General features: G+C 53.2%; 10 protein-coding genes across 10 annotated transcripts; 5 read left to right on the forward strand and 5 right to left on the reverse strand.

Annotated features, from left to right (window-relative positions):
- Positions 1–402: 402 nt before the first annotated feature.
- On the reverse strand, positions 403–1,476 carry CCOS01_00048 (GTP cyclohydrolase I; the record flags this gene model as incomplete). The annotated part of the gene is made up of 3 exons (XM_060448245.1): positions 403–708; positions 771–1,075; positions 1,140–1,476. 3 exons carry the CDS (start codon positions 1,474–1,476, stop codon positions 403–405), a joined length of 948 nt encoding a protein of 315 aa, XP_060319683.1.
- Positions 1,477–2,325: 849 nt separating this feature from the next.
- CCOS01_00049 (uncharacterized protein) lies at positions 2,326–3,347 on the forward strand (the record flags this gene model as incomplete). Its single annotated transcript, XM_060448246.1, has 2 exons — positions 2,326–2,922; positions 2,988–3,347. The coding sequence occupies 2 exons, from the start codon at positions 2,326–2,328 to the stop codon at positions 3,345–3,347; spliced, it is 957 nt and encodes a 318-aa protein (XP_060319684.1).
- Positions 3,348–3,655: 308 nt separating this feature from the next.
- Positions 3,656–5,685, reverse strand: CCOS01_00050 (transmembrane amino acid transporter; the record flags this gene model as incomplete). The annotated part of the gene is made up of 4 exons (XM_060448247.1): positions 3,656–4,574; positions 4,628–4,978; positions 5,032–5,103; positions 5,159–5,685. The coding sequence occupies 4 exons, from the start codon at positions 5,683–5,685 to the stop codon at positions 3,656–3,658; spliced, it is 1,869 nt and encodes a 622-aa protein (XP_060319685.1).
- A 1,393-nt stretch (positions 5,686–7,078) lies between these two features.
- CCOS01_00051 (UV damage endonuclease UvdE) lies at positions 7,079–9,073 on the reverse strand (the record flags this gene model as incomplete). Its single annotated transcript, XM_060448248.1, has 2 exons — positions 7,079–8,401; positions 8,456–9,073. The coding sequence occupies 2 exons, from the start codon at positions 9,071–9,073 to the stop codon at positions 7,079–7,081; spliced, it is 1,941 nt and encodes a 646-aa protein (XP_060319686.1).
- Positions 9,074–11,479: 2,406 nt separating this feature from the next.
- CCOS01_00052 (uncharacterized protein) lies at positions 11,480–12,157 on the forward strand (the record flags this gene model as incomplete). The annotated part of the gene is made up of 1 exon (XM_060448249.1): positions 11,480–12,157. A coding segment is annotated over one exon (678 nt), but the record flags the coding sequence as incomplete, so codon positions are not given.
- Positions 12,158–12,313: 156 nt separating this feature from the next.
- CCOS01_00053 (uncharacterized protein) lies at positions 12,314–13,187 on the reverse strand (the record flags this gene model as incomplete). The annotated part of the gene is made up of 3 exons (XM_060448250.1): positions 12,314–12,746; positions 12,882–13,052; positions 13,117–13,187. The coding sequence occupies 3 exons, from the start codon at positions 13,185–13,187 to the stop codon at positions 12,314–12,316; spliced, it is 675 nt and encodes a 224-aa protein (XP_060319688.1).
- A 955-nt stretch (positions 13,188–14,142) lies between these two features.
- Positions 14,143–14,545, forward strand: CCOS01_00054 (uncharacterized protein; the record flags this gene model as incomplete). Its single annotated transcript, XM_060448251.1, has 2 exons — positions 14,143–14,164; positions 14,232–14,545. 2 exons carry the CDS (start codon positions 14,143–14,145, stop codon positions 14,543–14,545), a joined length of 336 nt encoding a protein of 111 aa, XP_060319689.1.
- Positions 14,546–16,776: 2,231 nt separating this feature from the next.
- CCOS01_00055 (potassium/sodium efflux P-type ATPase) lies at positions 16,777–20,254 on the forward strand (the record flags this gene model as incomplete). Its single annotated transcript, XM_060448252.1, has 4 exons — positions 16,777–17,034; positions 17,103–17,985; positions 18,047–19,509; positions 19,568–20,254. 4 exons carry the CDS (start codon positions 16,777–16,779, stop codon positions 20,252–20,254), a joined length of 3,291 nt encoding a protein of 1,096 aa, XP_060319690.1.
- A 381-nt stretch (positions 20,255–20,635) lies between these two features.
- CCOS01_00056 (uncharacterized protein) lies at positions 20,636–21,628 on the reverse strand (the record flags this gene model as incomplete). The annotated part of the gene is made up of 1 exon (XM_060448253.1): positions 20,636–21,628. The coding sequence occupies one exon, from the start codon at positions 21,626–21,628 to the stop codon at positions 20,636–20,638; it is 993 nt and encodes a 330-aa protein (XP_060319691.1).
- Positions 21,629–23,563: 1,935 nt separating this feature from the next.
- Positions 23,564–24,922, forward strand: CCOS01_00057 (serum paraoxonase/arylesterase; the record flags this gene model as incomplete). Its single annotated transcript, XM_060448254.1, has 2 exons — positions 23,564–23,890; positions 23,954–24,922. The coding sequence occupies 2 exons, from the start codon at positions 23,564–23,566 to the stop codon at positions 24,920–24,922; spliced, it is 1,296 nt and encodes a 431-aa protein (XP_060319692.1).
- Between the last annotated feature and the right edge of the window lie 70 nt (positions 24,923–24,992).

Genomic DNA, 24,992 nt, shown 5'->3' on the forward strand with positions numbered 1-24,992 from the left:
AGGCGCCAGAGCACGATGACGGACTACTATGCCGGTAGGCGTGAGGATACGGTGGATGTACATAGTACGTAGGTAGGCGTGGTAGGCAGGCTTGAATAACCCTTGGCTGGACAACGAGCAATCTAGCCAGCCCGCAGCCAGCAATGTATGTGTTGTATTTTGCGCTTTGAAAAATTCTTTTAGTCCAGAACGAGCGTTGAGCTCCCTTCTCATGAAATCTACCCCCCCAATAATCGCCAATGCTTGACCCAGTGTTAAACATGGTCTTTCCAATTCGTGATGCATGCCCGTGTGAACCAAACGCCGAGAATATGTAGAACAAAATATCAGACGGGATCATTGCCGCTCGGAAGATGTTCCTTTCGAGTAATGTCTCAGAGTGCCTCTGCGCAGCATGCCCGTCTATGTCTTCAACCCCACCAGACTGAGGAACTCGTTCCGGGTCTTCTCCTTCTTCTCGAAGGCACCGAGCACGCAGCTAGTTATCGTACTAGCCGTCGTCTTCTGCACGCCGCGCATGACCATGCACAAGTGACTGGACTCCATCACAACGGCGACGCCCTGGGGCTTCAAAATCTCCATGATGGCGTAGGCAACCTCCTTCGTCAGGCGCTCCTGAATCTGGAAACGTCTGCTGAACATTTCGGCAATACGGGGCAGCTTCGACAGGCCAATGACCTGGTTCTTGGGAATGTAGGCAATATGCATCTGCAGACACTTGTAAGCCGGGGGTCGCAATTGTCAATGGGCGAATATCGGGGTCTACAAACCTTGCCGGTAAACGGAACGAGGTGGTGCTCGCACATGCTAAAGATCTCAATGTCCTTGACAATGACCATCTCGTTGTGGCCTTCTTGGAAGATGGCATTGTTGACAATGTCCTTGACGTTCTGCTGGTAGCCGCGGGTCAGGAAGAGCATGGCCTCGGCGTAGCGTCTCGGGGTGTCGAGGATGCCGGGGCGGTCGGGGTCTTCGCCGACGCATTCGAGGATGGTGCGGACGGCGCCCTTCATCTTTTCGAGACGAACGGCAGCCTGCTCGGGGGACTCGTCGAGACGTTCACGGGTTCCGAGGCCTGAAAAGACATTGCGCATTAGTCAATTGGGGTTGCGCGGGGTCGGGAATGGCGTGACTCTTACTCGGGCGACTCAGGCCGTCAAAGTCGATCACCGGGCTCGGCGACCTCGTTACGACGCCCTCGGATTTGGGCTTGGACGACTTCTTCTTGGACTTGGATGTGGTGGTATCACGGGGATCGCGCGCAGGCTGGCTCAGGCTTGGGCGGCGCTGCTTCTTGGAGTGGTTGCCGTTGACTTTGGCATCGTCGTCGCCCTTGCGCTTCCTGCTGCTTCGCTTGCTTGACTGGCTCGCGGTCTCGGCTTCACTCCCGTCACTTGAAGCGCTGTGGTGACCGTTCTGGTGCCTGCTCCGGCTTCTCTTCCTTTCTTTGACGGCTGCGCCCTCTGATTGGGTCATTGTGATATCTGGATCCGAGGAGAGGAGAGGGAATTGGTTGTCAAGGTCGGTGGTTGTGGTTATGAAGGTGGGAGAATGGGAACATTTGGGTGCTCCAGATGAACAAAAGTCCGTACGCAGGCGGCCCCCGCTGCGCTCATTCGAGACTCTGGAGGGAAATCGGAGCAGAAAATTCGGTTACGGCCGGCGTTATCTTATCGGGTGGTTTAGCGCGATTTCAGAGGTACCTCCCCCAGGATTCAGGATTGCAACGTGCTGCAGCAGTGCATTTCTGCCAGTCACCGGTGCAGCGGCCAGCCACGTTCAGCGCTCGCTGCAGTGTAAGCTTGGTACTGCGAAAAATGGCTAGTTACCTCAGGTATCCACTTCTCCGATTCCCGTCTGACGCAAGGGTCCATTCCGGGTGGTACGTGCCTTCAGTGGAACCTCGCTCAAACATCCGCCCGTTTGTTTCTAGCCTGCCGTGCACCATCTAGGTACCTTACCTCAGTGTAGCTCCAACCTTGACACTGCCAAGGACTGGCCACGGTGTTGTCACAGCTGGCCGGGGAAACTCAGGAAACACTCGACCTTAGTCATCCGGGACCCCGTGCTCCACTCTTTCCAGATCCATCGACCGCAACGCGCCTTTACACTCAAGGCTTTAAGCTGGACATGATATTCGACGACATTGCTGACTTCCACCAGATTTGAACCCAAGCAAACGTGACGACTCCCCTACCGACACCTCCCTCGACCACATCCTATTCTCGACTCTTCCGACAGGCCCCCCCCTCGCTTCGATATCACAACTGCGCTTGCCGGCGCTCACCACTTCTCTTGCGATTCACCTAGAAAGAAGCCTTCGCGATGGCTTCCCCTCCATACTCGTACTCTCCAACCGCACACTCACCACCGTATCCGTCACCCGCGCAGCTCCCCATGTCGAACAAGAAGCGAGCATCAGATGGCGCCCCTCCCGGGTCTGCCAAGCGCCGAAAGGCCTCGACACTCTCCGTCACCTCCGCAGCCGCCCACCCCCTTCGTCAGACTTCTTTCCCACCCGAAGCCGGCTCACCATTCCCACGTTCACCCTCGGCCGACAACGCTAGCGTCGTCAGCGGCAGCCAAGTCAGTGCGCCTCCTAAGAAGAAGCGCGGCAGGAAGCCCAAGAACCAGACCAACGTTGAGACCAGAGAACAAACGCCCTCTCTTGTAGGCGGACGCGCACCTACAACTGTCAGTGGCGCAGGCGCTGGAGGCGACGCACAGGAGGAAGGCGCCAATGATGATGAAGACGATAACGATATGCGCATGGCGCTGGTGGATTCTACAGTCAGAACGCAGGAGCAGAAGCAAGAGGAGATAAGACTCCGTGCCATGCTCGTGGAGTCCTTTGACCCAGAACAGTACGATCGCTACGAACTCTGGCGTGCGGCCAAACTCACAGAGTCCGTAGTCAAGAGGGTAAGATTCCTCAACCCGGTTGCCGGCTGGCGCTATGCCATTGTACTGACGAAAGTACCACATAGGTCGTCAATGCGACAGTATCGCAATCCGTCCCACCGAACGTCGCTCTCGCCGTCAAGTCAGTATCGAAGCTTTTCATCGGCGAGCTCATCGAGAGAGCTCGAGATGTGCAAGGAGAATGGATCAAAGGTACTGGCGAAAAGCAGGCAGACGTACCCACGCCGCCGCCCAAAGACGACGCGACGCAGACAGAAGACAGAAGAGGCCCCTTGCGACCAGACCATCTCCGCGAGGCATGGCGACGTTACAAGCTATCGGGAGATGGAGGCTGGGTGGGAATTCAAGGCTTGTGGCATGAGCAGCAGAGCAGCGGCGTGGAGAGATTTCCTGTCCGAACTGGTGGACGACGAGTTTTCCGGTAATGCCATGGCAGAGAGTCCATTTGTGACATGACGGGATGGCGGGGGCGCGGAAGGCAACGGAGAAGCTTGGGAGCCTGCTTACATGATACCCAGTCTAACAAACAGTTAGCTTTAACTTCGATGGCTCAGCGCTGTCATAATGAATACAGTATTCTAATATGAGAATCATGATCAAGTGAGTTAAAGTATCATGGACTGGTGCAAATTCACAAAATAGTACATTTCCAAGTAAGTAAGATGTACGCTCCCTATCCAGCAGCAACTGAGGAATCCTCACAAAGCATCATTCCCAAGGCAACCTAAATTACCTAGACTGGACTTCCACACCCAAAGCTCGTAGCCTGGGATTTGCCATTGAACGCCGCAATCAACCCTTCAATCGACGAGTACATGCCCAACGCCGTCGTGACAAGCCCTCCCAGCATGTAGACGATATTCCAAACATTGAAGAGAGGTTTCTTCATGAACCCCCGCCAGTATCGCTGAAATCCACTATCGACATACGCATACCTACCAGTGATTGGGTCAAACGTTTCCTGTTCCGGCACCATTGCATCCTTCCGAATCCAATACCCAAGGCCCAGCAGCGCCGGCAGAGTGTATGTGAAGCTCAGGATGAACAGCGCCCCAATGAACCCAGATACCAGCGAGAATTGCGGCACAGCGGCGCCGATGATGAAGGCGAGAGCCCAGTACACGGGTATCACCGCCGCCCACAGCATCTTGCCCGCAGACTCGGTCAACGGCGGCGCCCCAAAAATCTCCTGCAGCAGCTCAACGTAAAGAACCTTCATGCCGATATTCCCATACAACCCGGCCGCGATCAAACCCGTCACCAGGCCCAGAATGTTGGTCGCCGTCTGCCACCAGTACGGCGATAGACTCTGCATGGCGGGGTTGAAGGCGTACTGGCCCTGGAAGGAGTACACGTACAACCCGAAGACAAGGTAGCACACGTAAATAAAGACCTCACCGCAGAGAAGGGCCTTCCAAAAGTCCATGGGGTGCCGCATCTCCGCCATGAAGGCCGCGAAGATGAGACAGCCGCCGTACGAGTAGACGGCTTGGTTGAGCCCGTTCATGGAGCCCAGGAAGCCGGAACCGCCCGAAGCCATGCCGGGCGGGGGCGTGCCGGCGTAGGTGATGACGGGTCCGGGTCCGAAGGTGTCGCCGAAGGAGGCCTGGGTCGCGGCGAAGTTGGGAGGGGAGTGTGCCACGACGCCCATGCTGGTTGTCTTTGGTCAACATCAACCCGAACCGAAGACCATTCCAAGACTTACCAGATGAAAATGATGAGTAGATTCACCCACACGGCCAAGTTTGCAATCCACGAAAACCGCTGCAGCGTCCGAATTTGGCCCAAGATGAACCCGGCCGCCATGAAGATGACAAGACAGGCTACGAAGCAGATTCCCGCATTGCCGTTGGGGCCCTTGCTGATCTGCGAGATGGACTGCCCGTTCGCGAGGATCAGGACGGCCACAAACAACATTAGCTGGAGACCTTGGGCCAAGTTGATGGCGTGCCTTGCCTTGGCACCAAAGACGCGGAAGTAAAGGTCACCGTAGCCTTTGAGGGGGTATCTGTCCGAGTCGAGGCCGAGGAAAGCTTTGTAGAGGATCCAGCCGGAGCTTGAATTGGTCAGTCACTTGTTGTCCAAGAGGGCGGTCTTTGGGAGACTTACTACAACGACATGACGCCGAAGACAGTGTAGAGCGCGATACCAGGGCCGTAACCCATCTGAGCAAAGGCCCATCTGGTTTCTCGTGTTAGTTACGCTTCAGTCAAGGTTTGAGAGTAGGTGAACCTACGGCGTAGAAAATGGCCCAAGGATATCCGTGGTGATGAGGTAGAACACGGCGCCCCAACCAGCAGTCCTCACCGCCCTACTCGCTGTCTTCCACTCCTCGAGCGTAACGACACCGCCGTCCCTGCTCTCCGCAGATTGCAAAGCCTTATCGCTTCCAATCCCGTTCTGCTTCTCTCCAACACCAGCACCGACATCCTCATTTCCACTGCCCTCGCTGCCCCCCTGGAACCTTACATGCTCATCACCCTTCCTAAACCGATCTTTCACAACACTCTTAAGCGTCAAGGGTCCTCGAGAGTGTAGATACCGCTCGTTTGCCAGCTTCTCCTCGGCACGCGTGACTTCGGCCCAGTAGAGGTACTCTTCAAACGTCACGTTGGGGTCGTGCAGGATCACCGCCGGCGGCTCCATGGTGTAAAAGGTTTGTCCATCTTGGCGGGACGGGGTTTGGTCGAGGAGGGGCTGTGGTTTGTTTTGAGCTTTCTGGATGTCGTCTGTGGGTGCGGGTGTAGTGTGATGGGCAGACATTGTTTGTGTGGTTTATCGTGTTTCAGGGTTGGGACGACTTCAGGCGCGATGAGGGTCAAGGAGGCACTGATGTCGGGGAAGGAGATGTTTGATAGACCACACATTATCAAGGCTCATTAGTTCAAATTGAAGATGGGGAGAGGGTTTCTTATGAGTTCATTTGATCGTAACGTAGCAGTTCTGATATCGGCCAGTCCAACTATCGCCGCCGATACCACAGTCGCGTAGGTAGGGAGAGTGACATTTCATGGTATCACTTCAACTCAGCCAGAGGTCAGATACCCTGAACCCCCTCGATATGCCTCATGTCTCTGTCAATCTTCCGGAACAGATTGGAGCCGTTCAAGGATAACCCCCCCTCCCCTCTCGCCATCCTATCTCCTCCCGAGCTAAGCTTTCTCAACCCCCCGGGCCTGCTGTAACCCTGATAAGGAAAAGTCGTTGCAACCCTCCTTGGCGCGAATTGACGACAGACGGGCAGTCGGCAGAGGTGATTTGATGACTACAGTGCCAGGGGACTGTTGGTTGTCAATTTATCCCGCGTGACTATCACAATCATCTGGTCATTGACTTTTTTCTCAACCCCCTTCTCGAAGCCTGAAGGTGTCAGTTGTGGGGTGACTCGGCTCAACTGATCCGTCTTCTAATCTACGATGGGATCAAGACTTATCAAAGATGTGAAGAGTTCTAGCGACTGCTGGAGAATTGTCACGATTGTGATGAGCTGAGGGGGTGGGTATTCGGCAGTTGTCGATATCAATGACGTTCTCGATGGCAGGTATATGAGAACACGCAGATTGGTTGCGTTGTTATGCAGCCAAGTCTCATGGGCCCTACGAGCTCATATCTTTCATTGGAAACACTTCCACCTCATCATGGTCCCAATTGATATATGAGTGCTATGGGTGGATAATTTTCAAAGGGCATCTATCTCCACGGTCTACAAATCCAACGTCGAGGTAGGTCGCTTAGAAGCTCGCCGATGACGACGGGCCGATGATTCTACCAATCGATGTCGTATGCATCATCGACTTTGACTATACAATTATTATTGAATTCCTTGACGGATGCACACACGTGTCCAATTATCATCCATGCTTTGTACTCTACCAATGTCGGAAGGGGTGGTCTCAGGACCTCCTTTGCCAATACAAGCCGAGGGGTGCCCTTCATGACTGACCACATCAAAGACATAACAACATAGTGTCTTATTACTTCCTGTTATCATTCATGGCTAGTATGATTGAGGATGTCTCTTATCTTCGTTGACATTATGATTCAAACTTCATTTCTGCTATGTGGAAGGATGTCTCGATGATGATGCGTCAGCCTTGTCTTTATACAGATTGTACATGGTGAACCCCTCCAGTCGTCATGCCATAAGGTTACGGCATTAATCATCTTCCTTCTTGATCTCCTCTTTGATTTGCGTTGATTTTGCTTTCTTGACCTCCCGCTTCTTGGGCCTCAACCATTCCTCCATACCCTCAGGCCAATACACCCTATGTTGCGGCCCACCCATGCCGAAATCCTCAGGGGCTATGGTTTTCTCTTCTACAGGAACGGATTCAGGTTCCTCTGGTTCCTCGTCTTCGTCGTCATCATCCTTCTTCTTCTTGGATTTCTTAGGCTTCTTTTTGCCATCCTTCTTGGCGACCGCCTTGTTCGGTCGGATTTCATCCAGTCGCTCGTGTGGCACCACGTTGTTGAATAAGTCCCATCCCGGAAGCCTGAATGTTCGCATGAGTTCAAAGACAGCCTGCTCCTTATCTTTGGCCTCGATCATAAGATCTGCGTCAGGAGGGCACGGTGGAAGAGTGCGCACTCGCGGAGAGTGTTTTCTTCGGTCCCGGGGTGTGGTAGCGCTCGGACAGGATTCGCTATAGTGCATCTTTTGCTTGATGTTCTTACGCGTCCATGTAGCATTGATTCTGTCGTAGATCTTCGTAATATCCTCGGTACCCTCACGCAATTGGCTTGCGTCGAAAATGATGTTGTGGTGATGGAAGTCCAGAACCATTGGGATGTTCAACTCCTCGCAGATAGGTAGTAGGTCATGGACAGACCAGGCAACATCGTCGTTCTCGAGGACAAGTCGGTTCTTGATAGACTGTGACAGCTTAGCATAGTTGGCACGGAATCGATCCAGCGTAGATGCCTTGTCGCCGTAAGTGCCACCCATATGCAATATCATGATGGCGTCCCTATTTTGCTGCTCCGGGAGACGGAGAAGGCCGAGCAACTCATCGTGATATTCAAGATCGCGAATTGCGGCTGTGATGACTTCTTTGCGTGGTGAGCCGAGCTGAGTAAACTGGCCAGGGTGCGTCGTCAGTCTGTGGCCTAGTTGTGCAGCGACTTTTCCGGCTTCTGCAAGAGGCTCCGCAGCGAACGGGGTGAGGCGGTAGCCGTATTCTTCATGGCTAGCAAACGGAAACATTTCTGAGCTGAGTCGCATGAACTTGATGCCGTACTTGTCGTTCCAGCGAAGCATTTTCACAATATCCCGAGCATTGGCCAAGCCCAGTTCCTCGACATACTTCTGACCGCGTTTGATATCGGCCGGCTGGTTTTCGTCAGGACGATTCTTAGTAGGGTGTTCAGGCTGAGATGGATCAGCAAGCGGGTGACGATGTTGTAATATGGAGGCTATGCGGCAAGTTCTTGAACTGAAGACGGGTGGATTTGCGGCGCGGAGATAGGTATTGAGACAGGCCTGCTCCAGTATTAGTCAACGACAACGAAAGCTAGGATGTGGGAAAGATCATACGTAACCCAGCCTTCCAGTCCATGGGAGAGGCAGGTAGCTGCTGTTTACAGGCGGCTCTCGTCCAGCACCTCTCTCCGGAGCGTTCTCGAGGCGCATCTTGTCGTCCTCGACGTCACCGACAGCGCCTTCCCCGTCCGGACCTTCGATTGGGGCGGCATCCAAATTGGGGGTACCGGATCGCTCCTCTTCAGCCATCCGGGCGAGCTTCTCTGGATCTGACGGATGGACTGCCAAGTGAGGTTTATATGCGTTTTTGTCTGAGTGAGGCTTGGTTGAACCAGGCGGGACATGGCTCGTCTCAATGGCAAGACGCTGGTTCCTGGTGGAATTCTGTAGACGGTTCTCCATCTCAGTGAGCTCTCTTATGGCACGGCGCACGCCATTCTCAGACTCGGCCTTCTTGCGGCTAATCTGGCGGCGCTTAGCCGGTGGTTGGTCTTTTGCAAGATCGGCCTCGGTGGGACTCATGGCGGCGCCGGGCTTGGTGACTGTTTTCACGTCGCTGATGTTTCTGGCGGATCGGCGCGGAGCCGGAGTGTCGGGGACAGGGTTTGCAGCCTCGGTGGTAGTAGGTTGTCCATTTGTTATACCGGACTTCTTTCGCTTCTGTGCGGCCATGGTTATGTATAGGCAGCAGTTAAGTAATATAAATGGTCGGCTGAGCGAGTACTGATGGGGGTGGGAGACACAAGCGAGCGATGAGCTCAGGAGCGGGACAAGTGACGGCACGAGGGGGCTCGTGGCACGAAGAAGTCGTCGCGAATACAACAGATGATTGGCCGCGGCGGAAGAAAAGCTCCTCATGCAGTCAATGACGGGAGCAGCGGGCGGATCTGTCGAGAAGTGGCCCGGCAAGGTGATGGATACGGAAGCGCGTAGTAGTATAGAACCCGAGGATAGTTATGCTCTAAGGTGGATGTTTGCCATGTGGGAACTAAGGTAATGCGGATGGCCGGGTGTCAGATGGATGCGAATTACGTAGAGACGCTTTGGCGTAACTGCAGGTGACCGAATTTCGAATCGAGTGAGGTACCCCGAGGGATGAAGTGTGTGTAGTAGGGGTGCTCTGTTCAGGATGATGCTCTTCGGCGAGGATGGGAAGGAAGACGATGACAGGGACAACGAGACTGTAAGGTATGGTTAAGCAAGAGAGGAGTATGTGATTTGATATGAGTTGAGGCTGAGTTGAAGTGAGATTTCTCAAATCACTTGCAATGCGCGCCGAGTGAAGCAAAGGAAGAGTGTGTGAGAGGGCGGAGAAAGGAGAGGGAGAGAGACGGGAGAGGGAGAGAGAGAGGCAAAGACGAAGAGATGGAAAACGTCGATGAGGTCAACGGGGCCACAGACCGAGCACTGCGCGCTCGAGAGACAGACGTCGGATGGGAGTGAGGTACAAACGGCCATGTATCTTGAAGCGAGCAGGCTAGTAATAGAGGCGAGTATCTACCTGAGCTCAGCTTGAGATAGGTACTCCGAGCTAAAGTAGGTACCTAGGTAGGGTAGGTAGGGGAATAGACGGGAAGGATGGGAATTGGAAAAGGAAGCTAAGACGGATGCTTTCTACCTGACCTTACCTTAGGTACCTTAGGGTCCCGATCGTGTCACCAATCACTTAGTTTGACTCTCGCTTTCTTATGTTTGTGGCGGAAGAGAAGAACCTAAGGGACGATATGAGGTAAGGTTAGGGCAACACGATCTCGAGGATGCCTCCCCTCTCCATGCTATGCGAGACTCTACTTTCTTCTCTCTTATTTTCTTGTAAATATGGATCAGGTCCCATACGGTACCACATTCCGGGTCGAAGCTCGCCCCTTGAGGTATGACGCGTGGGATCAATAGAGTCGGGCAGGAAAGAAGACAGCCGAGTTGAAGAGAGGACGCGAAACCGCCACACGAGTAATGAGGCAGTTGAGACGCCACAGTCGACGCTCGACTAGAGATGAAGAAGGCGCTTACCTGATGAGTAAGGATGATTCCTCACTGTATCCCAGTAGATATGCAAAGAAGAAGGAGAAGAAACAGAAAAAGAAAGAAGCGCGGGAGGGAAAAGCGCGTTTGCAACCGTGGATGTGGAACAGAGGAAGGGACGATACAGAGCTATGAGGTAGGTGTGGAGAGCACAGACCACATATCGTGCGTCATTCCTCCAACAGCGCAGACGCACCGCGATTAAATCGACGGCAGGAGCTCCCGACGTCACCACCACGACACCTCTCCTGAGTCCTGTGCCTTCCTTCTGCCTCACCTACCAGTATCTTACCTTACTATTGAGCCATGTGCATGGCAAGTGCGCAACCAATTTCTTTTAGATTTAGGAAAGAACTTGTCATCGTACCAAATTCCAAATAGCAAGCACCTTTCTCTCCTCCTTTTCTTCAACGTCGCGTCCGTACCTTAGAGGTAGGTAAGTACCTTGCATCAATGGCAGGTGAGAGCCATCTTGGTCTACCTGAGTTCCTTCCCCAGTCTAAAGTAGGTATGAATGAAGCATTTGGAGACACCCGTTACACCAAGCAGAAAGTCAACGGAGCCAAGCGGGTAGAATTTGCATAGCTAGCTTCCAATTCCCCGTCTACAATTCTCCATTTTGTGACATCGACATTCCGTCTTCATTGTAGATTTGCCGCACAACTTTGAACTTCTATATCGGCACGCATCGGTAGCAGACATTGCAGAGTCCACCCAATTCCTCCAGTCTCTCCACACATCTTGCGTATGCGGAGTATTGCCGGTATTCAGCCTCACGGACATGACCTCATCGTCCCATTGCCAGAGACAGAGGCTGAGGCAAAGACATTCACTTTGTTATTCACCAATGTCACCGCACGCGCTGCAGTGTAGACAGCTATTCGAGCCGTGATTGGAATCTGCCACACTCTGTCTGCTCTACCTAAGGTACTTGTATACGAATGCCACCAGGGAACACAAGCTCCGTCGTCCACTCACATTCGGCTTGTTCCATCACTAATTCATCATCCCAGCAGATAATGCGCGCCTTCTTGCTAGCTCCGCCCAAGTCGAGCTCACCGAACCCAGCCAAAGTCTCACCTCCCTTGTCCAAGAAAACAACCATTCGGACTTAGGGCTCCACCTCAAACGATACACACCGAGGCTCGCGGCTTGCTTTGCAGTACCGTATCGTATTGTCTACCTACATCGCCGCCGCTGTTTACTGAGAGAACTGCAAAACAACGACTCCCATGGCACTCTCGATGCTGGGCTGATATGTACGACACTGTATTCTCTTTGTTTGATTACCTATCAGCAATCATGAATACAAGCAGCCATCCGATCGTGGCATTCTCGTATCAACTGTACATCTTACCAGCCAATGTACCATGCAGCCGACCCCTGCGCCTCCAGCTTCACCGTGCGCCACCCCCAGACCGTCTGGTCCGTGAGCTGAGCAAAACCTCCGGCTCCATGACGATGCGATCTCGATGTCATCCAACTCCCGCTTACTGGCTTCCCCGTGGTTGGGTTGCGTTTCCGATATTTTTCTGCAATATCTGCAATCTTCGAGACGTTGCCAGCCCTCTCGTACGAGGAACCAAATACCTAGGTATCTGCACCGACGAAGCCCCCATGTATCTACTTTCTCGATCATGGCACGATTGCCATCCATACGCACCCAATGATTGGGCGGCTCCCTACCTCAGACTCACTCGCCGCATTGGAGCGACGAGATACCTGGCTGGTTGAATAATGCCCAACTAGCCATGCCGCGAGATCATACGTAACAACATAGCACCGCCCGTTGGCTCTTGGTAAATAGACTGTTGCAGAACGGTTGCACAATTGCGATTACACATGACGACTGGCAAAGGTGCTTTGAATTCCAAGATTACATAGTGAAAACTAAACAACACCATAATGCAAGATTCGACGCCTGCTCCATCGCGCTAGGGTCTCCCGCGTCTGCCAATATTGACTTCGGCAAACGGGACAATCAAATCTTTCAATCAAGAACCACGACGAGAGACACTTGGCGTGGAAAGCATGTTGGCAGTTCTTTAGCGTCAAGATATCATCATCTTCGGACGGTTCACTTGCAGACGCGGACAATTTTCTCTTCCACGGCCACGGCATATTCCAGCTTCGCAGTATGGCCTTCACATCACGAACCTCATCCGTACCTCCGACCGTAGACCGGCTTGTCTCTTCCCCACTTCCTTCTAGAACACGGGTGTGCCCACCGGAATCGGGGGCCTTCAGGGTGATCCCTTGCGTCGGTACTGCTCCGGCAGCATTGCAGTTGCTTGAGACGAACAGTGGACCGATACAGATGGGACTATTGGTGGCAGCGTTAGCGACCTCGGTGTATTATGCATTGGCGAACTCTGTTGTCGGCTTCCCCCGCGAAGATAGCGCACGCCCCATACCCAAGGCTTTCCCCGCAGTGACCAACTTGGCGAGAGATACTCACCATTCCGGTTCCGAGTCATGCCGATTGAGCTTCGACTCGAGATCCAATCCGTCGAGGGTAGTGCTATTGCACTCGGAAACTGTGCTCAATTTTCGTCGGGCGTCTTGGAACTTTGATGTCTTGGGATGATATTTGCGACGGTCTTGTATGCGCAGATATGTGAGGCGGACTCTAACGACACGCATGCTCATCAGCTCCTCGTAGCTATCTTGCTTCGGAGAGGGGGGTTCAGTACGGTCTGTACAGCGGCCCGCAGACGAGAAGGACCATGAAAAGCGTAAGCAAAATTATGCCAAGTTCGTCCATGCAGCCGGTGGGTGCCCGACGAGGGGCATGCCAGACTCCTAGACCGACTTGAAAGTGATAACGGGCACTTCTTGCGCTGGTGAATCGCGAGTTCTTCAATGCCAACAGCAGGATGTGTTGTGGCTTTCAAAACCTGCACATCGCATCTGTGGTGAGAAATGCGGCGACAGCGACCATTTAACTCGGCAAATGTCGACAAGCGGCGGCGCAATCAAGGCTGATCAGATGACAACAAACGCTACATAGGCCGACAAGGCACACCTACAGAACCCTCGTGAATGGCTGGAGTCAAGAGCCGAGTTGGTGATACGCCAGATGCGAGCTCTCTGCCATCAGCCACCAATACCCCTCATTCCCCCAAGAGCACCGGCGTTCAGCTATGGTGTTCTCACAGCTGGGCGCCCAGTCTTCCTTGCAAATGGCTGTTTGCTTGAGATAACAATGAGTCGACGAGTTCCAACTTCCAACAAGGCCACACATGGCTCATTATCTTTGATTTTCTCTATCCATACCTGCTCAAAACCCTCACGATATCGTTCTTCGTGGGCCAAGAACCTTGGCTGCAAATTACGCCGAATCAGACGCCTGTCCAGATGCAACTCTTTCTGGGGGTTAGATAGAATGGCCCAGGTTTGTGACGTAAAACTGGCGTGTGATACTGGTCTTGGTATCCTTGGTAAGCGGCGGGACGCCTCTACTACCTTGCCTCCGTTTTCCCAAGAGAGGCCGATGAGTCTGTCTGGACTCCTGGGCAAAGAGACTGAACTGCAACGGGGCAGGGAACGAAACGCAAAACGAAGCAACGGAGGGGTTGATTGACCTTACACAGTAGATACCCTAACCTTTTCAGTGGATGGGCGGGGGAATGTTGGGGTGACGAGGACTTTCACCAGGGAGTGCCCCTCCATATCCCCTCTACCCCTCCGGAAAGTTGGAAACTTTTGAATGAACCGCCATGGAGACCCCGGGATTTGGAGGTGAGAAACATCTACGGAGTACTCCAGACTCCAACTACCCAACACCAAGACGCATTCACGAACCCAGGAGAGCCGGCGGCGGCGCTGGAGGAGAGGAAAGTGGACTTTGGAGGAGCGGCGCCGGCGCCCAGCAGGCCGGCCAAGAACCGCCAAGTTGCCCGTCATCCCTTGGCTGCCAGACTGACCTACCAGAGGTTCAACTCTTCTCATTTGCAACCCACCTCATATGTCCACCTCGGGGCGGCCAAGACGTCCGCCGTCCAATACCATCAGCTGACCAGTGTCTCTTGCGACACCGAATGGAGAAATGCGATCAACATGCTGGAGAAGGATTTGGCAAAGACCCTGCTCCGAGTATCCCGCAAACGTGCACTGGCATGATGAGCTGGAAGGCGTGGTTGTAGCTGGATAGGCCGGGCTATTCGCGGCCTTGTTTTCTATGCCCAGAAAACATCGGCCTATCTGAGGGGCTCACGATATCTCTCTACACATTTCGATAAGTCTCCGAATTGGGCTCCTACACTTCTCGCCCAGTATCTAGGCGTCTCATTCGGGGTGGCTGTGTTTCTGGGCGGACCCGTTCTTCCCCCGCCCGTGTTGCGCCCGAGTTGTCGTGAGTCGGTGATACTGGGTCAAGATCCCGGTTCATGTTCGTCCTCTCCACGTTCCTCGCAGCCGTAATTTGTGTAGACTCTGGGCAGGCGTTCTCGTGCGCGGGGTTCAAAGCAAACCATGAGGGGAGAGAGGTTGAGAGGAATAGCGACGGAAGACTTCGACTGAAGTTGTCAAGTGCAGATGGTGTGAGTTGAATATGGTCGTCCGGATTGACGGAGGTTCGGAGCCCACCGATCAAGTTCGAACCCGCATATTTACGGCGTGTGAATCTTCGAAGAGTGACCGAAAATATCGGGAACTTTTGCGAGTTTGACGGTGCCGGCGTCTTGCCATCGGCGTCGAAGACGTTCAATAACGCGTCCGCTCACCTTGAACGACCTGGACCACAGACGGCGCTTTATAGTTGTGCAGAGCACTGAGAGGCCTCCCAAGCACATGGTGCGGCAGTTGTCGTATGCTGTGTGCGTCACCTTCTGGCGCCCGTCACTTACAACTCCGGATCTGGCATGTCTAGGTCCTGGCCATGAGAAGGAGCCGGAAGAGCAGGATGAGCCAGTTGACCGTCGTGCAGCCGGCAGCAGGGAGAGTGGAGAACGGCGGGGGAAATGGCACAGAGAGCCCCTCGTTGAGTCTTGAAGAGCTGTTTCCGACGTACGAACCGCGCTGCCCAGGGAACATGTTAGCTTCTGGGCACTTTCTTTAGATGTACACATATCCCTGCGACAGCTATGATCATCACCCGGCGGCGTATACCATTTCTAAATCTATTGTCCCTATCCGTACATATGGGACACCCCGGAGTCAGCTCAGCGACACTGAGCTAGACTCGGCCTTACCGCAAGCCCGCCAGTGTTACACTTCAAACCTTTCAAGCCTACAGCCTACCTTAGACTTTGAGAAAATTGTACGGGTACGGTCTACGACCAACCACAGTATACGATCTTGGCGCTATTGCAGATACACTACTGCAGAGGTGACAGCACCCCTGCAACTGGCAACCTTCTAGAAGGAGGGCACCCCCACAATGGATGTTTCTTGGAAGGCAGAGAGATGTCTTACTGGCCGGAGGCGTAGTGGAGAAGGCAGAAACTCTCGTCTTCTGTCTTTCTGGGCGGAGCCAAATTCATCACCGAAAGCATCGATCCCTCAACCTCACCCACCCCCTCCTCCATGCTCTTGTCTCTGGCGGGTCCAATTGTATTCTCCATTACAATGCCCAGCACCGCTCTCAGCCTCTCGAGGAGCGGGCTGCCCAGAATGAGGCCCGCTGCCCAGAGTCTCGGCAGCTCAACATGGCAGGCGAGGGCGTCGAGATCCAACCAAGATCTGGATTGCGTGCTATTGAATCGCTCGCGTGTTCACGACCGATTTTCGGTCGAACAGCTTGAGATTGCTCCAACATCATGGAAAGCCTGGGGGTACCCTTGAAAGAGCCCCGCGCAGAGCCGCCAAGGCTGAAGGAATGCGCCCTCGACACCCATGAGAACGCTTGTCACGGACCGCGAGGAAACTGATAGATGTGGGCGTTTTACGCCCCCCTCGTACTGTCCGGCTATCTTGTTATGAAGTCATAACGCCTAGAGATGATTCCCCGTCCCGGGGCACCAAGTACATGTATACATGTTCTCCCAACTCCCCTCTCGAATCTTTGGCTTTTTGTTCCTCGCCTCTCTCGACATACTCTGAATCAAGTCTTACCACGAACTTTTTTCTTCATTGTCTCATCTTTCCTACTCATGCTTGACTGTTCTCTTGACCTTAAGGGGGTAGAAGTGCTTGAACCTGGATAAGAGCAGAGCACTCACACTTTTGCCCGTTACAGCTCGTATTTGTCCAAAGACTTACACATCCCTCCACTCCGATTGGTCCCAGCGACCGCTCTTGGAATCTCTTGGAGAGCTTCTACCAGGTGATTCGGAAGTTGGTCCATCGTTACCTGTCTTCTTGCTGTTCACACTCAATCGATTCAGCCTTTCCCCCGGTGAACAACTGTCAACATGGGAAAGAAAGATCCCGAGGCTGAGGCTATGGCCAACCACATCTCTGGACAGTCTAATAAGCCCATGTCCAGGCCGGCACATGCTTTGGCTACCGAGCAAGTCGTCCAGGAGCTGAGAGCCAACCCAGACGACGGCTTGACACCCGAGGACGCCAAGACTCGTCTCGAAGAATATGGCCGCAACGAATTTGGCGCCGATAAGGGCGTTCAACCCGTCAAGATCTTCATTGGACAGATTGCCAATGCAATGACCTTGGTATGGCTTCTTCGCCTTCTTCATTCTTCCATACAAAGAACGACAGACTGACGCAGACATCAAATTAGGTTCTGATCCTGGCCATGGGTGCTTCTTTTGGTATCAAGTCTTGGATCGAGGGAGGTGTCGTCGCTGGTGTTATCTTTCTTAACATTACTGTCGGCTTCCATCAAGAGTTCAAGGCCGCAAAGACGATGGATTCCCTTCGATCACTTAGCTCGCCTACTGCTCAGGCCGTACGAGAGGGCCGTAACATCACCGTCCCCACCGTTGAGATTGTGCCTGGCGACATGGTCGAGCTCAAGACTGGTGACACCATCCCCGCCGATGTTCGCATAATCGAAGCTGTCAACTTTGAAACAAACGAAGCCTTGCTCACGGGAGAGTCTCTCCCCATCCGCAAGGAGGCTGCTCAGACTTTTGATGATGAGACTGGACCTGGTGACCGCCTCAACGTCGCATACAGCTCCTCAACCGTTACGAAGGGGCGTGCCCGTGGTATCGTCTTCGCTACTGGCATGTATACCGAAATTGGTCAGATTGCTGCCGCCCTTCGGGGCAAGAACTCACGCCGCCGAGAGGTCAAGCGTAAGGAGGACGGCTCCGCCACCTTTGGGCGCTACCTTCAAGCATGGACTCTGACCCTTTCCGATGCTGTCGGGCGCTTTTTGGGCGTCAATGTTGGAACACCTCTGCAGAGGAAGCTGTCTAAGTTGGCAATCCTTCTCTTTGGTACCGCTGTCGTGTGCGCCCTGATCGTACTGGGAGCAAACAATTTCAACACAACGCAGGAGGTTGTGATTTACGCCGTTGCTACTGGTCTTGCGATGATTCCTGCCTCGTTGGTTGTGGTCTTGACGATTACCATGGCTGCTGGCACGAAACGAATGGTCCAGCGTCACGTTATTGTTCGCCAGTTGAAGAGTTTGGAGGCCCTCGGTGGTGTTACGAGTAGGTTCACCCCAAAAGCACTGATGATATTTACCAATGACAGATGCTAATCCACCCGTAGACATTTGCTCTGACAAGACCGGAACTCTTACTCAAGGGAAAATGGTTGTCCGCAAGGCCTGGGTTCCTGGAAAGGGTACATTCTCCGTTAGCAACACTAACGAGCCCTTCAATCCTACAACGGGCGACCTCGGCCACAGTTCTGGCCAGCCCAAAGACATCAACTTCGGTTCCAAGGAGGGTGATGGCGAGCCATTCTCCAATGCCGAAGCTGAGGATCGTGTGAAGGAGAGTACCGTTCTCACGGACTACTTCAACGTCGCATCCCTCGCCAACTTGGCCAATGTCCACAAGACCCCTGAGGGAGAGTGGCACGCCCGTGGTGATCCTACCGAGATTGCCATTCAGGTTTTCGCATCCCGTTTCAACTGGAACAGGCTGCGTCTCGCTGGCGAGTCCAACCGGTGGCAGCAGATTGCCGAGTTCCCCTTCGACTCCGATGTTAAGAAGATGTCCGTCATCTTCGAGGACACTCAGACAAAGGCAGCATCGGGAAACAAGACCTGGCTCTTCACCAAGGGTGCCGTCGAGCGTGTCATCTCTTCTTGCCCTACGATTCAAATGGGCGATGATGTCGTTGAGCTTACCAAGGACATTGAGCAGGACATTTTGGCCAATATGGAGGCTCTTGCCCGCCTTGGACTCCGTGTCCTGGCCTTTGCGAGCAAGTCTGACATCGGTACCGTTGATAACCATGATAACCTTGATCGCGCCAACTTCGAAAAGGACCTCACTTTCCGTGGCCTCATCGGTCTCTATGACCCTCCCCGTCCCGAATCCGGTCCTTCGGTCAAGAAATTCCACGAGGCCGGCGTCAGCGTTCACATGCTTACCGGCGACCATCCCGAAACTGCTCGTGCCATCGCCCTCGAGGTTGGTATTCTGCCCACGCGCATGAATGAGATTTCCGCGAGCGTGGCGAAAACGATGGTCATGGCTGCCCACGACTTCGACAAGCTCTCAGACGACGAGATTGATAAGCTGCCCAACCTCCCGCTGGTCGTCGCTCGCTGTGCCCCTCAGACTAAAGTTCGCATGATTGAGGCTCTTCACCGACGTGAGCGCTTTGTGGCCATGACAGGCGACGGTGTGAACGATTCTCCCAGTCTGAAGCGAGCTGACGTCGGTATCGCTATGGGTGAGAGCGGCTCTGATGTTGCTAAGGAGGCGTCCGACATTATCCTCACTGACGACAATTTCGCATCGATTCTCAATGCCGTTGAAGAAGGTCGTCGCATGTTTGATAACATCCAGAAATTCGTCCTGCACGTGCTGGCCTGTAACGTCGCCCAGGCTCTGACTCTTCTTATCGGCTTGGTCTTCAAGGATGACAGCGGGCTTTCCGTGTTTCCCCTTGCGCCTGTCGAGGTCATGTGGATTATCATGATTACCTCCGGTCTTCCTGATATGGCTCTCGGGTTCGAAGTCGCTGCCCCGGATATCATGGACCGACCTCCGCAAGACGTAGGTTTCTCTGGGTCATTTCCTTTCATGCCCGTCGCAAGACACTAACCTAGTCTAGATGAAAATCGGCGTCTTCACCTGGGAGCTGATGCTCGATATGCTCGTCTATGGTGTCTGGACTGCTACTCTCTGCCTTGCGTCTTTCGTGCTCGTCATGTTTGGCTGGGGCAACGGCCAATTCGGTAGCAACTGCAACAACACATACTCGGAAGAGTGCGATACTGTGTTCCGCGCCCGCGCAACCTGCTTCGCGAGTTTGACCTGGTTCGCCCTCTTCCTCGCCTGGGAGATGGTCAACATGCGCCGCTCTTTCTTCCGCATGCAACCCAAGAGCACAAAGTACTTCACCCAGTGGTTCTGGGATACTTGGCGCAACAAGCTTCTCTTCTTCGCCATCCTCATCGGCTTCATCACCATCTTCCCCCTCACCTACATTCCTGTGCTCAACACCAAGGTGTTCAAGCACGCACCTATTACATGGGAGTGGGGCATCGTCTTCGTCGGCGCGGTGCTCTTCTTCATGGGCGTGGAATCGTGGAAGTGGGCGAAGCGCGTCTACTTCCGTCGCGTGGCGCACAAGGCTCACGGCGGCACCAAGGACCTTGAGAGCCGTGTGTTTGGCCACTACTATACCATTGGCGGTGTTGCGCTTGACTCGTCGCCTACCCTTGGTAGCCGGACGATGACGAACGAGAAGGAAATGCGGGATAAGGGCTACGGGTACTCTAGCGGAGGCAGCAGGTGAGTATGGGTAGGTGATGCACATTCTCGTTCATAGCGGAAGATTGCAAATTTGAGGAGAACAAAGTGTAGAAGGCGAAGTGATGATTCAATGAGTTCATATTAGATTTTCATGGATAAAGATAGGCGGTTGACAACAACCAAGAATGAAAAGCATGTTTTTTTTTTAGTACGCCTACCGCAAAGCACACGCGAGAAAAGCAGATTTTTAATCATTACTGAATAGATTACTATGAGACTATCAAAGCTATTGATCACAGGTAGAGATATAATGCTCCTGACGGTGAACGGACATCAAAACCACGGCACTTTCAACGGCTCCTAGTCATCGCTCGCGCATACAATCTTCTTCCTCCTATCATTGCCATACCCATGTTCGATATGACTACATGACTGTCAAGAACAGGACCTGAATACCGATCCACGCCACGAGCATCGACCACATGATGGAGGTAGATGAGCCCTTGGAGGTTACATATATGGTCCTGGTGGGCTTGACCGAAGAAGTAGTCCTCGTCGCCTTTGCTTGCTTCTTGTCCGAGGTTGGACGGGCTGTCGGTGTAGGCGTGGTGTCGCTATCAGCGGTCTTTGTAGTTGAGTTCTTTGCTGACGACGAGGATGAAATGCATTTGGTGACCAGCCTCTCAACTGTCGCAGTGACGGTAGCAGTCTTATCTACGGCGGTTGCTTTGGCGTCGTTCAGCAGGACGCGGTAGTTCGAGGCTTTTGCGTTGAGGGTAGACGCAGCTGCCTGCAGTGAAGACGACAGCGCGGCTTGGATTTTGGCGTAGCGGGGGACTCTGCGTGCGAGGGTGCATAAGGAGTCCTGAGCCGAGCTCTCCTCGGGCTTGCAGGGTCTGATTGGCGTGTTTGCCATCTTGAGAGCTGCTGCGGTAGGGGCCGGTGCTGCTGTGATCCCACGAGGAGAGAGGTTCTTCGCAGGCTCCTCGGGAGAAGTTGGCTCGATTTCCATCTTGTCAGTTTCCGTCGCCACGGGGAGAGCAGGAGCCTGAGATGGATCAGGAGTAGTAGTATTATACAGAGGAGGAAGGCCAAGCTTCTTCGCGAGGGCTGCCATCCGTTGCTTCTCCCGCTCCCTCTCCTGCAACCTCGCCTTCTTTCGCGCTGTCTTTTCGACCTGATGGATGTTGGCCCATTCGTAGTAGGTGGGGAGGTGATCGCACGAGACCCTGCAGGCGCCCGTGTTGGAGACGTGAAGCCCGACGCGGATGCACTCCTCCTTGTAGCGCATACCGATGTTTTGGGCGTAGTTTTCGTAGTCTTTGTTGAGGGGGCTACATCTTTGCTTGTCTCCTCCGGCGATGGCGGAGGGTGTGAGGCTTAGGAGAGCCAGAAGGAGGGCGATAGGGGCTATCATGTTTGTTGTAATTTGAGGTTGCTCTTGAGGTGATTGTGCTCGAGATGAGGTTGGGAAGACTCTGGTATAGGCAGCTCCGCATGAGGTCTAAAGATTGTTAAAAGAGGAGAGGTTCATCGAGCAGAGGCAAAGAAAGGCGCTCTAGATTTAAATATGCAGAGTTTTGTGCGAATTCTTCACTCGAGGCTCCTTGATGGCTTACTCCGGTGTATGGTTCTCATCGCAAGGGTTCATGATGCCGGAGTTGACTTTTGCTCACAAGCGGCATACATCAATCAAGGTACTTTGGCGTCCCGCGATGGACATTCTGAAATCCTTTATCTTGATCTCGCCAAGTTTCTCGAAGATGGACTCGTAGCCACACGAACAGTTGGTTGTGGCATGAACAACCTCATCCATGTTCTCTTCTTGCAGCCACAAGGTCGAAGCATGTCAACTCTTGTCAGTCAAGGTAAGACTCTCACCGAAAACCTGACAAGGTCAGCGAGCGCTCCACCTCAGAGATTTCATCTTGTTGGGCAGACACCGTTGGTCAAGAGCGGATAGAGTTGTCGCACAGAACAGATTGTTGGCCACAGCTCCCCTAAACCTTGGACCAACCAGGACTTTGGCCGTTCCCCAATGGGGCATGTGAGCTATCGCATCAGCCGTGGGCCCTCTAGTATCGGTGCTCCCTCCATCCCTCCGGAGTCCGGATAGAGTCTGTTCAGTCCCATTTAATTGACTCTTTTCTCATGAACCTGGTTCATCACTGCTCTCAAGGTCTTTCATCTTGTCTTTGTGCGGGAGCTAGCCACCGCGCCGGCTCAAAGTTGGGGTTCTTGAATGAACTCTGATCCTTAGCGCGTAAGGAGTAGGCAGAGATTTTGATCGCATTCTTTACCACCACATAGGTGACGGAACCTTGATGTTGCACTGATGTTGGCTTTGCTCCCATAACATCTTTCCATAAGGCTACAATTTCTACGTTGACTCAGTACTACACAGCCAAGCAGAAAGTGGCGCCGATGGAGCAGAGACAACGCAGACGGATTTCGTGAAATTAGTGTGCCCTGATTTTTTCCAATCTTCAACCCACTTCATGCTGCAAATGGCTCGCAGATCTCGCCGAGGGGCCGTCCGTCACCCACCAAACCCACCAAACCCACCAAGATCGTCCAGCCTCTCCCAATCTTTGCTAACTTCTTCTCATTCCCAAGAAACGTTGACATCAAGCTTATCCGATATGGTGTAGTGGCCAACATGATGCCCTCTCATCACAGTGAGAGGTTAGGCATAGCCCCGAGTTCGATTCTCGGTTTCGGAAATATTATTCGTTTTGACCCTTTTGACAACTTCGCCGACGGTACGGTTCGCAGACAAACGATATGATTCACCATTCTAACCTTCAAACCGAATGCATGCAAAGGTGGCTTACTTTTGATCCTCTTGCTTCCTTGGCTTCCATTTGTTTCATAATCGGAGACAAGGCAGCATTGACTAGGTAAGCCGAGGTTAATTTGGACTTTGGAGAAGCGATCTACCTATCCGTAGCTAGCTTCTCAGACGTTCTCCTTACCGTGTTCTGCATAGCCGGGAAAATACCCTCAAGCTTGGTGGGATTCCTCCGCACGCGTGACGTATTCAGTTCCCAGACACCTCCACTCCCGCAACCTTGAACGCTATTTAGCGGATCTTACCTGGTCCCCGAGCACATCTCTCCGTCCACATCACGGACTTTTCCCCCTCACCGTGAGTCCTTGACTGCTTGAAACCCGCGAACCCGGATTTCGGCGACGGGCAACCATTGAACCGCCGGAGCAGAGTTGTGGATACGACCTCAACTCTTCATTTCTTATATAGCATACCTTGAAACCGAGTAAATCATTACCTCATCATACACTACCCTTCTTTCAGTACCTTGCCTTACCTTTAACATCGTCGTCAACGAACAACATGGCGGCATTGGTTCCCGTTTTGGTAGCCGGCCTCGCCATCTTCGGAGGCTTCAACTATGCTCCAACAGTCAAGAGGTCAATCGCCCTTGCAGGAATCGGACGCGAGAAGCTAAACACCCCCGTGGCTCAAGCCGGAGACTTGATCTACATTGACGACACAATTCATTGCGAAGATATCCATTACCACGAACCAAGCGGGCTCCTCTTCACGGCTTGTGAAGACAATGAAGAGAACCGTGCCAAATGGTTCCCTGGCCTCGGAAACCTCAATGATCCACTAGTGGGAAGCAAACAAAAGGGCTCTATTCACGTCATTGATCCTAAGGTATGAACATGAGATGCCAATGAAAACTCATGCCTTGTGCATTTGACTTACTCGCTGAATTAGGATATGACCCAAAAAAGACTCAAGTTTGAGAACTTTGACTCGACCTATGTTACCCATGGCATCGATGTCATCACGGACCCCAAGAGGGCCGATGCAGTTTACATCTTCGCCGTCAACCATGTACCACACCCAGACTACCTAGCAACCAAGATTGGAAGCCAGGACTCTCAGCAAGTCACCCAAAAGTCTCAATCGCGCGTTGAAATCTTTCACCACATCCTCGGATCATCCACTGCCAAGCACCTGCGAACCGTTATTCACCCGCTGGTCAAGACTCCCAACGACATCTTCATTAAAGACCCGTACTCATTCTATGTAACCAACGATCATTATTATGCCGACGGTGTCGGAAGACATGTCGAGGATATATGGCCAGGTGCAACCTGGACCGACACCATCTACGTTCACATCGAGGAGATATCATCTTTGGTTGCCACAGAAGGCATCAAGGCCGAGGTAGCTCTCTCGGGGATCCGCAACAATAACGGCCTAGGCCACAGTCGCAAGACCGGAGAAATCCTAGTTGTCAACTGCGCCGGCGGCGAAATGCTCATCGGCGAGCTATCTTCAGACCCGAAGAACACCACCATCAACATCATTGAGTCCGTCCAAGTGGACTCGTATATCGATAACCCCAGCTACTTTGATGACCCATATAAGACTGACGTCTTCGACGCTAGCGGCTTCGTTCTCCCTGGCCTTACGCGGCCTGTAGATATCCCGAAGCAAGTTCACAATACTACATCGGACATTGGGTCGATTGTGTGGTACGCCAAGCCAGCTGCGGGCAGCAACGGAGGCTATGAGAAGAGATTAGTATTCGAGGATGATGGCACTAGGGCCAGATCCGCAGCGGCGGCTGTCTTGGTCGCTATTGATCCGGCTCAAGAGAAGGGAGAAAGAAAGGCATGGCTCTTTGTCACTGGCTTCATGGCTGGCAGTGTTGTTGCCGTCAAGATTGATCTTTGAGGGCGCGACGGATGATCAAGGAACACGCCCCATGTTTACAGCACCCATTGAAGACTGAAGCAATGGGGCT

The sequence above is a fragment of the Colletotrichum costaricense genome (genome assembly GCF_030867565.1).
Source record: "Colletotrichum costaricense strain IMI 309622 chromosome Unknown Scaffold_1.1, whole genome shotgun sequence".
Taxonomy (NCBI): Eukaryota; Fungi; Ascomycota; class Sordariomycetes; order Glomerellales; family Glomerellaceae; genus Colletotrichum; species Colletotrichum costaricense.